Genomic DNA, 12,058 nt, shown 5'->3' with positions numbered 1-12,058 from the left:
ATTATAATTTGGTTTGTAAATGACCTAGTAAATATTTTTAAAACGTGCATCTTCAAAGTTCTGAATGGTTTTCCATGCACAAATTCCAGAGATTAGTGAGTACCATGCCACTGAAGCCCTAGTCATAGCTTAAAAAGTTTATCCACACATTTTAAATTGACTATGTAACATCTTATTATACGATCATCAGCAACAAGTTTTAAATAGAAAAAAATGCTGATTTCACCCTGGTCCTGGGAAGACTCCCATTGTCTTCCATGGACTTTGGATTAGGCCGTGTCTCATTTGCTCCTTTCTATCATTTCTCTTATTCCTTTTTCAAGCATCTTGTCTTCAAACTTTCTGTTTATTTTCATTCATATTTTCCTCTCACTTTTTTTAAGTCACTTTCCCACTCCAGTCAATATGGTCATTTGTTTGTTTCGCCATCTACCATCATCTTCACTTATACCGTCAAGGTATTTTTCCCCCAGTTTGAACTTTAGCGTCCAAAAGTAGGGACCTGCATGTACCCTTCTAAGCTTAATTCCGAGCTTAGATCTGATAGCGCCGCCACCAACCAAAATATAGTGTTTGGCACACTTTCTGTTCCCCCAAAACCTTCCCTGGGGAACCCAAGACCCAAACCCCTTGGGTCTTAAAAATAGGAGAAATAAACCATTCCCCCTCCTTCTCCTCCTCCCAGACTTTCCCCTCCCTGGGTTACCCTGAGAGACTACACTGATCCAAACTCCTTGGATCTTAAAACAGAGAGGAACTAACCTTTCCCCCACCTCCTTTCCCCGCACCAGTCCCTGGTGAGTTCAGACCCAATCCCCTTGGGTCTTAAACAAGGAAAAAAATCAATCAGGTTCTTAAAAAAGAAAGCTTTTAATTAAAGAAAGTAAAAATTATCTCTGTAAAATTAGGATGGAAAATGTTTACAGGGTATTCAGCTCATATAGACTAGAGGGACTCCCCCATCCCCTCCGCTTAGCCCGAAATTCAAATTAGAGCAAACAGAGGTAAATATCCTTCCAGCAAAATACACATTCACAAGTTAAGAAAACAAACATAAGACTAATCCGCCTTTTCTAGCTAGTACTTACTATTTTGAACATGAGAGACTGTTTCAGAAAGATTGGAGAAACCTGCAGTGCACATCTGGTCCCTCTTAGCCCCAAGAGTGAACAACGAACAAAACAAACAGCACAAAGACTTCCCTCCACCAAGATTTGAAAGTATCTTGTCCCACCACTGTCTGGTCAGGTGTCAGCCAGGTTTACTGAGCTTCTTAACCCTTTACAGGTAAAAGAGACATTAACCCTTAACTATCTTCATTTATTTTTTTCTGAGCTCTTTTTCTCCTTACTTCTATGTAGCTTTAAGAATACTAATACTTTACAGTTTGCAAAAGAAAGCTAACTTATGACCACCACAGTGCACTGCATGGGTTAGGACACAATTTATCAAACTTTGGTAGTCAGCTATAAGTGTTACAAAAGTTAGCTACAAACTGTTAACACAGGCAGGCATATTGAAAGCACAAGAGTTTACTCCTGGATTACTGGTTTGGCTTCTCGAGTGACATAACAGTCCATATATCACTGCTTGGTGGAAGAGTTATTTTTCCCACCTCCTTAGTTTCACCTGTGATGATGCTGATAATAAAGCTGTACCATACCACATATATTCCATGTACCATATCATAGATATTCTGAGCAGAAAGTTAAAATAAAAAGATACTGCAATCTCTTCCTTAGCTACTGTAATAGTTAGGAACAGACACTATCTAATTTACATATTTAGTGCAAATAAAACACTACCAACTCACTTAAAAAGGAGGGGGGAATTGGAGAGGGAATCTGTGGTTGGCAGCCAAGCAGAAAATGGTTTAAAATTTCTCTTTTCAGCTTCTTTTCCCTTTTGTATGAAATGGAGTTTTAACATTTACTACCCTTCAAGCTGACTGCTATTTCTTACCACACTATTCACTCATAACCAATAGACTCTGGTCTGAGCATGGTCAGCAGGTCCATTCCTCATGAAGCTCTTTATACCAACTTAATTTTATCTTTTAGCTTGCCTTATAACTTTGTTTTGTTTTTAAATTTAAGAAATTGCTACATAAAAACTTAATGAAATGACTTTAAAAATGTGTTAAAATCTAGGTCCTTAAAAATGAGCCTGTTTAGGCTCCTAAATAAGAGTGAATGGATTTTTGTAAGTGCTCCATGCCTGCATCTCCCACTGACTAACAGCAGTTAAATATAATCAGCACCTATGAAAAATCAGGCCACTACTAAGAAAAAAACAGGCATTCAGCTGGCCTTTCTTGAGCACTCAGGTCCTGATTCAGCAAGGTACACAAACACATGCCTAATTTAAAGCACTCTGAGTACCCAATCCCACTGAATCCAGAGGACTGCTTTAAGTTAGAAACATGCTTAAGTACCATGTTGAAGCCTTAAACACTAACATTTCTGAGTACTTTGGTGCTACAGAAGAGGGCAAGAAGTGAGAATAAGTGGGATTACAATACCCTCCCTTTCACCGCTCCTGAACTCCATGGGGGAGAAGCTCTCTCTTTACCAATATAATCACACTGCACAAGCTATGCACAGTTCAGAATTTACTTGAAAACAGCTACTTATATCTTTCTAGTTCTCCCACTAACCCTCTTATCAGCTGAGGGCACTCCAGCTGGACCGCAGCTCTCCCATCGTATTTGTGGCAGGACTGTATGGAGAAGGACCCAACCGTCTGGTAACCAAACAATCTGATACCCAAATAACTGAAAGATTTCTAGATTAAAACACCTGGAAATTTACTGATAGCCTGTGCAAGTCAAAGCATTAATGTTATTGACTCCCTGAGTGACATACCACTAAAGAAGCATTCTACATTCTTCCCATAGTTTCCAAATGCTCAACAAGTGAGATCTATGAAAACTACATTATAATTATGTGCACAATTATGAAAATCTCTAACCTAGCTACTTAAACAAAAGACATTTCATATATACGTAACTCCTACATCACAATATTGACATTTGTTAAATTAAATTACATTTCTGAAGCACAAGAAAGAAGTAATATAATTGTTCACAAATGGCACAGTAGTTTTATTTAAAATTAAACTTGATAATGAAGCTAGGTTATTTGTTTCATAGCGCAAGTCTTCAATACTAGCTACTCGAGCTCATACTGTAACCATGATTATACATCTAACCCTAAATGTTAGTCTCCATAATTCTTTTATTTTCTCCTGTCCAGAAAGTTCTCAGATGTTAACATGGAAGTAATATTTTTAAGTGTTTATAAAATTAAATAGAATTACACAATATACTTATATGTTTTTCCACTTGTCCTTTGTTTTATAACTCAATCTGTTTGTTTGTTTTTTTCCTAAATAGAATCTTGGTAAATCTATAAGTGATTCAGAACAGATTGACTAATCTTTAGATCAACATGCATTCAGCTAGCATCAAGGGTGTGCACAGAAATTTAAATCTGACCCCTTCTGGGGAGACACAGAAGCTCCCTTTCCCCATCCCTGATCCCGGGAAGAGCTTGCTGCCCCACCTTCTCCAACCAGCCCTCAGGGAGAGAGGACTCCCCCTGCCCCCCAGGACTGCAGCAGGGAGACAGGCTTCCCAGAGAGTCCTCTCGGAAGGACTCCCTGGGAAGCCTCTCTCCCCACCGCAGCCCCAGGGAGGGAGGGGGAGTACTACATCCCCCGCTGATTATTGGGGGGCATGTCCCTGCTTGTGCTCCCTTGCGCACGCCCCTGGTTATCATCTGTAAGGGAAGATAAACATATCTGCAGAACTGTCCCAGACTGAGTTGTCAACAGAGGTGGTTTGGGAACAAACTGATAAATTAAACAATAAGAAGTCACCAGGACTAGATGCTATTCACCCAAGATTTTGGAAGGAACTCAAATATGAAATTGCAGAACTACTAACTGCAGTATGTAACTGGTCACTTAAATCAGCCTCTGCACCAGATGACTGGAGGATACCTAACGTAATACAAGATTTTTAAAAAGGCTCCAGGGGCAATCCTGGCAATTACAGGCCAGTAAGACTAACTTGTACCAGGCAAACGGATTGAAACTACCAGTTTGTAAGCTCCGAGAGAATAAGATGGTTATAAATACATCTCAATATTAGATTTGTCAAGAACAAATCATGCAAAACTAATTTCCTTCTTTGATAGGGTTACTGGTCCAGTGGATGGGGGAAACCTGCAGACAGGCTATCTTGATTTTACTAAGGCTTTTGACAGTCCCACTTGACATTCTCTTAAGCAAACTAGGGAAATGTTGGCTAAATAAAATTACTATAAGGCGGGGGCACAACTAGTTGAAAGATTGTACTCAAAGAGTAGTTATCAGTAGTTTGCTGTCATACCCAGGAGGACATATCTGATGGGGTCCCAAAGGGTCTGCCCTGATTCAATATTTTCTTTAATGACTTGGATAAATAAGTGGAGAGTATCTTATAGAACCTGCAGATGACACCAAGCTGCAAGGGGTTGCTAGCACTTGGAGGGCAGGGTTAGAATTCAAAATGACATTGTTAAAAGAAAAGAATTATCCAACACATAGATGAACACAATGTTAGGGGACAGTCAACATGGCTTTTATAGAAGGAAATTGTGCCTCATCCATCTATTTAAAAGAATCCTTTGAGAAAGTCGAACAAACATGTGGAAAGGGTGACCCAGTTGATATAGTGTACCTGGACTTTCAGAAAGCTTTGGACAAGGTCCCACATCAAAGGCTCTTAAGCCAACTTTACAGTCATGGGACAAGAGGGAAGGTCTTCTCATGGATCAGTAACTGGTTAAGACTGTTAAGAGACATGAAACAAAGAGTAGAAATAAATGGTCAATTTTCACAGTGGAGAGAGGTAAACAGCTGGATCCCCCACGGATCTGTATTGGAATCCATGCTGTTTAACATATTCTTAAATGATCTGGAAAAGGGGGCAAAGAGTAAGGTGGCAAAGTTTGCAGGTGATACAAAATTACTCAAGACAGTTAAGTCCAAAGCTAACTACAATTACAAAGGGATCACAAAACTGAGTGACTGGGTGTCACCATCTCTTAGTATGGTCTCTTGAGGGGTCTCAGCTTCTCCTGACTGACCCTTCATAGTCTGCTCTCAGGTCAGTTCCTGGACCCTCGCCTCCAATTAAGTCTGCTAGCCTTTTACTTTTTGTGCTTGCAGTCTCCTTCAATTTTCTGGCTGTTTTCTTGTAGGCAGCCTGGTGCAGAGCTGTCATCCAATTGCTATCCCAGGTTCTTATGCCTCCCTTTCCTTCTCTGTACTCTCCTCTTTACAGCAGGCCTTGTTTCCTCTGTTGGTTGCAGCTGTGGGTGCCTCCTTCTATGATTGGGAGCTGCATGGGACTGTGATAAAGCTGCTTGCTTATAAACAGGAGAGACTCTCCTTCTTCCCCTCCCTCCAGCCCTATCTTTGCTTAGCATGGGGTTTGTAGACCCCATTACGCAGGCCAACAAAACAAGAGATGAAATTCAGTGTTGGTAACTGCAAAGTGATGCATATTGGAAAAGCAGCAGAGAGTCCTGTGGCACCTTATAGACTAACAGACGTATTGGAGCATGAGCTTTCGTGGGTGAATACCCACTCCGTCGGTATTGCATGCATCCGACGAAGTGGGTATTCACCCACGACAGCTCATGCTCCAATACGTCTGTTAGTCTATAAGGTGCCACAGGACTCTCTGCTGCTTTTACAGATCCAGACTAACACGGCTACCCCTCTGATACATAATGGAAAACATAATCCCAGCTATAGATACAACATGATGGAGTTCAAATTAGCTGTCACCACTCAAGGAAGTTTTGGAATCATTGTGGCTAGTTCTCTGAAAACATCTGCTCAATGTGGAGCAGCAGTCAAAAAAGCGAACAGAATGTTAGGAACCATTAAGACAGCGATAGATAATAGGACAGAAAACAGCATATTGCCACTATAAATCCATGATACGCCCAGACCTCACAGACTATTTTCCAAAGTCTTTGCGATCTTTTGGAATGAAAGGCTAACATATAATGCAAAATAGGAAAGATGTATCTGGGGTTGCATAGGCCAAAACTGCACCACATCATGGACCAGTGCAAATCAACCTCCTCTGATGCCATTTCAACAGTGACACAGATTACCCAGTACAGTTCTGGTAGCAATGTTATCAGAAAAATGAATCCACTGGGTAAAACTCATTTTCCATGCACCAAATTGAATAAGAGCCAGAGGAATTTGGTTATAAAATTAAAGAGAAACAAACTTAAATAACCCACTATGAGAAAGTACAGCATTGTCAAGTATTGTAAGTATGTAAATATCAAGGAGGAAAGATAAATTTATTACAAAAGTATGAAAGTAAGCAAAGATTTTTTACAGAACATTCCGAAAAAAAAAAATTCTACAATTTAAATTGTTAGATTGTAGAATTGTGTACCTCCCAAGGGAAGTGGGGAAAGACTAGTCAGTAAGTGAGGTTCTACATGCCATTATGTTACAGCCAAATCTCAAAACTGTCTTCCATAGGGAAATATAGCAATTTCCATTTAGTGAAGAAAAATCTAGTTATATCAAATTCAGCCCAATACTGTTTGGATTAAACAGCCAGGGGAAATCTTAAAAAGACATCCTACAAAGGGGAAAAAAATTAGTTTCTACCCTCTGACACACACAGGGGCAGCTGAAAGTTTTTTTATATTAGAAATTCAGGTCTTGTCTTCCTGTAGGACAACTGGAGAACTAACGAAACAACAAAGTGAGCAATTAACATTCTAGAAACTTGACATCTTTAATAAAGATTCAATAACTCAGTCCGTACAATTAAGGTACACATACTCACACTAAACATGCTAGCAATGGTCCTTTCAAAGTCCATTCTCTCTCTCCAGCAGGGAACCAGGCTCTTGCAACTTTAGGACTGAGCAGAGAGAGAAGTTTTCACAGAGAACTGAGTCCCTTTTCCTAAGCCAGTAAAATAATCTCAGGAGTGGAAATGGATACACATGCCATCAAGATAAACTGAAGAGAGGCAGGACTGTCCTGGTCCTGAGGGGACCAAGGAAAGCTCCTATAATCTGGCCCAAGCATGTGAAGGCCTGGGTAAGAAGGGGCTCTGAGTAAGGAAGGGCTTCAAGAAAGAAGCCTTAGCACTAGAGACATTAAAATCCCTAGCTGAGAAGGCCTGTCTCAGAATGTGTGCATACTCCAGAGACACAATGGGGCCAGTGGGGATTCAGGCTGATACAGAACCACAAGGCATGTTATTAACTGACTTTTTTGCATGCATGCGTGTGTGCATGCGCATGTTGCTTCCAAAATATTAGGGAAACAAGGTGGTTGAGGTAATATCCTTATTGGACCAACTTCTGTTTGTGAATGTAAGAAGTTGTCATGCTTGCTCTATTTAAACTCAAAACCTTGTCTCTTTCACCAAAACAGAAGATGGTCCAATAAAGTACATTACCTCCCCCACCTTATCTGTGTGCACACGTACACATATGACTTGTTTGCTACTTTACTGAACTCCCTTTCCCCACCTACACTGGGAGTAAAGGTTCTGTTTATTTTGTGATTCCTGCATGCATGTCACTGTGTGAGCCCAGATGCCTACAGTGCTCCAACAGCTGGAGCAACTACAGTATACACCTTCAGGGCTTCTGGTGTGGTCACCACTGCTGCTCACACTACCTGTTTCTGTATACCAGAGCTCACACAGACTTAAACCTATCTTGGACAAGAGGGAGTTGGTTAAAATGTTTTCAGACAGACATCCAGTAGATCCTCCCCAAAAACAGTAGGGAAAACCATACAACAACTCCTCACTTTAAGTCGTCCCGGTTATCATTGTTATGTTGCTGATCAATTAGGGAACGTGCTCATTTAAAGTTGTGCAATGCTCCACTCTTACATTGTTTGGCTGCCTGCTTTCTCCAGAGCTGGCAGCCTCCCTAAGCGCGCCCCCCTGCCCCCACCCCACACACACACAGCACCTCCCGCCCACCAACAGACCCTGGGGACCAGCACCTTCCCCCTCCTGCCCGTGACAATCAGCTGGCTTGTGGCGTTTCAGGGGCAGGAGGTGGAGGGAGGAGCGAAGATTTGGGGTGCAGGCTCCCCCTGCCTCCCCAACGCCGCAAGGCAGCTGATTGCCCTGGGCAGGAGGCCGGGGGAGGGGGAGCCTGGGCTCCGAGTCCTCGCTCCTCCCCACTCTCTCCTGCCCCCAACCCCAACGCCGCAAGCCAGCTGACTGTCCCAGGGAGGAGCAAGGACTCAGCATGCAGGCTCCTCCTCCCTGCCCTGGTTCCTGCCAGCAGCAATCAGCTGGCTTGCAGTGTTTAGAAGGGGGGGAGCAAGGATGCAGCATGGGAAGTAAAGGGGGAGGAGATGGAGGGGAGAAGAGGCAGGTCAAGGTTGCGGGTTTGGGGGAAGGGGTGAAGTGGGCGGGCTGAGGGTTGACCCCCCCCTCTCATCCCTGGTGCTTGCAGAGTAGGGGAAGCTGCTGCTGCTGCTGCGCAATGTGCTTCTCCAAGCCTACAGCATCTTCAGCCTCCTCGCCTGCCTTATCTCCAGTGCTGTGCCTGTGTAGGGTAAGGCAGAGGCACCTCCCAACTATAGTACTGTACTTTATGTACAGTATGTTTGTAAACACACAACACATGCACACTATTCCCCCCCACTCCGCAGCATAGTATTAAATTGCTTGTTTAAAATTGTTTGGCAAAAAAAAGTTTCCCTGGAATCTAGCCCCCTGCCCCCTTACATTAATTCTTATGGGGAAATTGGATTGGCTTAACATCATTTCACTTAAAGTTGTATTTTTCAGGAACATAACTACAACATTAAGTGAGGAGTTACTGTACCTGCCATTCCTGATAAATTTTAGTTAAAAAGAAATAAAAGCCAAACAAGTTAATAAAACCTTCCACATTGTGTTTATATGCTGAAGCAGCAAAATAATAAAACCTTTTATATATCCTTAATAAACCATCTGTTTACAGTAAAACTGTTTTCTCTTTCCACTTTATATAACTAAATTTGAAACAATATTAAATTTAATACTGTTACCTGCTTTCCTCTACCCTTGGATAATGAAAATTCAATCAAGTCTGATTCACTTTTATTCACACGCAATTTCACTTTCAGGTTCTAAACACTTCCCTGTTTAGGTTTTACACTCTGCAAGGGGGTGTCTAAAATGCAACTTTCTTTTAGAGTTTTTAAACCAGAGGTGGGCAAACTACAGCCCATGGGACCGTCCTGCCTGGCCCTTGAGCTCCGGGCCATGGAGGTTAGCCCCCAACCCCTCCCTCGCAGCCACACTGTCGTGAGGGCAGCGCTCTGGGCGGTGGGGTTGCGCGCTCCTGCCGAGCAGCGCAGCAGCATTTCTGGGTTCCAGCTGGGCCGCAAGACATGCTGCTCTGAGCAGCATGGTAAGGGAACCAGGGAGGTTGGATATGGGGAGGGGAGTCCCGGGGGGCAGTCAGGGGACAGGGAGCAGTTGGATGGAGCGAAGCTTCTGAGGAGTGGTAAGGGGATGAGGGGGTGCACAAGTGTGGGAATCCCGGGGGGGAACCTGTTGGGGGGCGAGGGTGTGGACAGGGGTCAGAGGATGGGGAACAGGGGGGTTGGATAGGCATTGGGTCCTGGGAGGCCTGTCAAGGGGTGGGGGTGTGGATAGGGGTCAGAGCAGTCAGAGGACTGGGAGCAGGGGGGTTGGATAAGGGGTGGGATCCTGGGAGGCAGTTGGGGTGGGGGGGCCCCAGGAGGGGGTGGTTAGGGGACAAGGAGCGGGGGGAGGGTGGATGGATCAGGGTTCTGAAGGGGGGCAGTTAGGCGGTGAGAAAGATCAGAGGCCAGGCTGTTTGGGGAGGCACAGCCTTCTCTACCCGGCCCTCCATACAATTTTGCAACCCCAATGTGGCCCTTTGGCCAAAAAGTTTTAAAAGGTATGTTGATCTTGGATGCCAAGAGCTCCTTTCAAAAGTTTTCAGCCAAACCGAGACACCAATACAAAGATTACACGATCTTTCTAAAGACAATTAAGCAGTTTCAGATATTGCTTTTGTTCCTAAAGACCCCCATCCCAATTTCTCTAGTTCTGCAGTCACAATTTCCTCTGTTTTTGCAACAGCATGACACAGCAACAGGAGACACGAACTTAGGGTGACCAGATGTCCTGATTTTACAGTGACAGTCCTGATTTTTGGGTCTCTCTCTTATATAGGTTCCTATTACCCTCCACCCATCGTCCGGATTTTTCACACTTGCTGTCTGGTCACCCAACAGGAACTGTAAAGATGGACAAGGCTCTAAGTAAGTGCTGTCAAATCCATAAAGAAGAACGTTTGTCCTCGGCTCTCTTCCCATTAGTCGCGCTGGGCTCAACAACAGCGCTGTCCTCCCGAGACGGAAGCACTCCTCCTACACTGACAGCGTCCCTTCGCCCTCCGAAAAAAGCCGGAGCCGAGGGGAGGCGAGCTCAGGGGGCAGCGGGCCACACCCCGGGGCAACGGCGCGTGGGTTGCGCAGCGGCCCCAGCCCGGCGCCGCCCCGCCCCGCCCCCAGACACTTCCAGATCAGCGCTGCCGACAGCCCCGGGAGAAACGGGCCCTGCACGCAGCGGGGCAGGCGCCCGGCCCCGAGGGCGAGAAAGGGCCTGCCCCGCCGGGTTGGGCACTGCCCTGCAGCCCCGCGGGGAACGGCTTCCGGGTTCTCGTTACCTCCCCAGATGCCCAGGGTGAGCTGGGAGCTGTCCAGGTTCACCACGTAGTCGCCCAGGAACCGGTTCAGAACGTCCACGACCAGCGACTCGAAGACCATCCTGCCCCGGCCCGGGAGCCGCCGCTGCCTCGGGCCGCCCGCTCTCTCTCCTCCGCCTGCCTGGGCCTCTCAGACTAGAGGCTGCGGGGTGCGCTGCTACGGGCTCACCCCCTCCCCGGCAGGCTCTCCCAACAGACCACACCCTCTGCGCACGCGCCCAAGGAGCCGTCGTTCTCTCCTACAGCCACCTGACAGAAAGCAGAGCGCGTGACGCGATGGCGCGAGTTTCTACGACCTAAACGGTAGCGGGGTGGTGGCTGGTGAGGGCGCGCGCGCTGTTGTTACCCTACACACGACCGTTTACCCCATTGGAGGAGCTGCTCCGCCTGTGTGCCCGCCCCGTTATGCCCTCATACAGCCTCTGTCCCTTCGTCATGTTGTACAAAGTGGGGGACAGTGTGAAGTGGGGACAAGGACAAAGGTCCAGGGAGCCCTTGGGCCACCTCACCCTGGAGGCAGAACCCAGCTTTCCATATTCTAGTCCAGTGCTCTGTCCACTAGCCCTACTACATGCCATATCCCTAAATGGCCAACCACCCTGTCTCCACCTACACCCAGTGCACACCATCTCCACCTTCCCAAATACCCACGGCCTACCCTATGTCCACATACTGTCCACTACTCCCCCTCTCTCCCTGTCTGCCAATTCCACCCACTGCACACCATGTCCACATGCCCTATGCCATCATACACCCCCAATCCCACGCCCTATACATCACATCTACAAATACCCCAGCATCCATAATCCCCCTTCTCATGTCCCTAACTGACCGAGCACACCTTCCTATCCCCCAATTCCACCCTATTTTACCACATATCCACTATATCCCCAAATAATCTACCACACCCCCCACATCCCTAAATTCCACCATCATACATCCCCACTTCCCACAACACAAACACATCCAAATTCCTAAAAACAACACACACACACAGAGAGAGAGTATGCACTGCACAGAAAAACCCATAGTGCCAAGTCTCAGAACCTGAGTCAATTATTTTTCCCCTGGGTGTACTTAATCCACCTGCCCAAGAGGCAGTAACTAGATCAACAGAATTCTTCTGTCAACCTAGCACTGCCTGCACCCGGGATTAGGTCAGTATAGCTACATTTCTCAGAGGTGTGGATTTTTCATACCCCGAGAGACAGCTATACCAATCTAAATTTCTAGTGTAGACCAGGCCTAGGAGTGATGATTTGCTAAAC

At 45.5% G+C, this 12,058-nt stretch overlaps 1 protein-coding gene across 2 annotated transcripts in view; it reads right to left on the bottom strand.

Moving 5' to 3' along the window:
• The window catches only part of VPS13A (vacuolar protein sorting 13 homolog A), a 339,425-nt gene extending 328,415 nt beyond the window's left edge, over positions 1 to 11,010 (bottom strand). For both annotated transcript variants that reach the window (XM_032790455.2, XM_032790457.2), the window contains exon 1: positions 10,752 to 11,010. In XM_032790455.2, coding sequence (XP_032646346.1) covers positions 10,752 to 10,851 — 100 coding nt within the window. In that variant the 5' untranslated portion in view covers positions 10,852 to 11,010. The remainder of the gene's footprint in view (positions 1 to 10,751) is intronic.
• Positions 11,011 to 12,058: the final 1,048 nt, after the last annotated feature.

This window comes from Chelonoidis abingdonii, chromosome 6, assembly GCF_003597395.2.
Source record: "Chelonoidis abingdonii isolate Lonesome George chromosome 6, CheloAbing_2.0, whole genome shotgun sequence".
Lineage (NCBI taxonomy): Eukaryota > Metazoa > Chordata > Testudines > Testudinidae > Chelonoidis > Chelonoidis abingdonii.
Note: the sequence above shows the minus strand (reverse complement) of the source record. Positions and strands in the feature narration are given on the sequence as shown.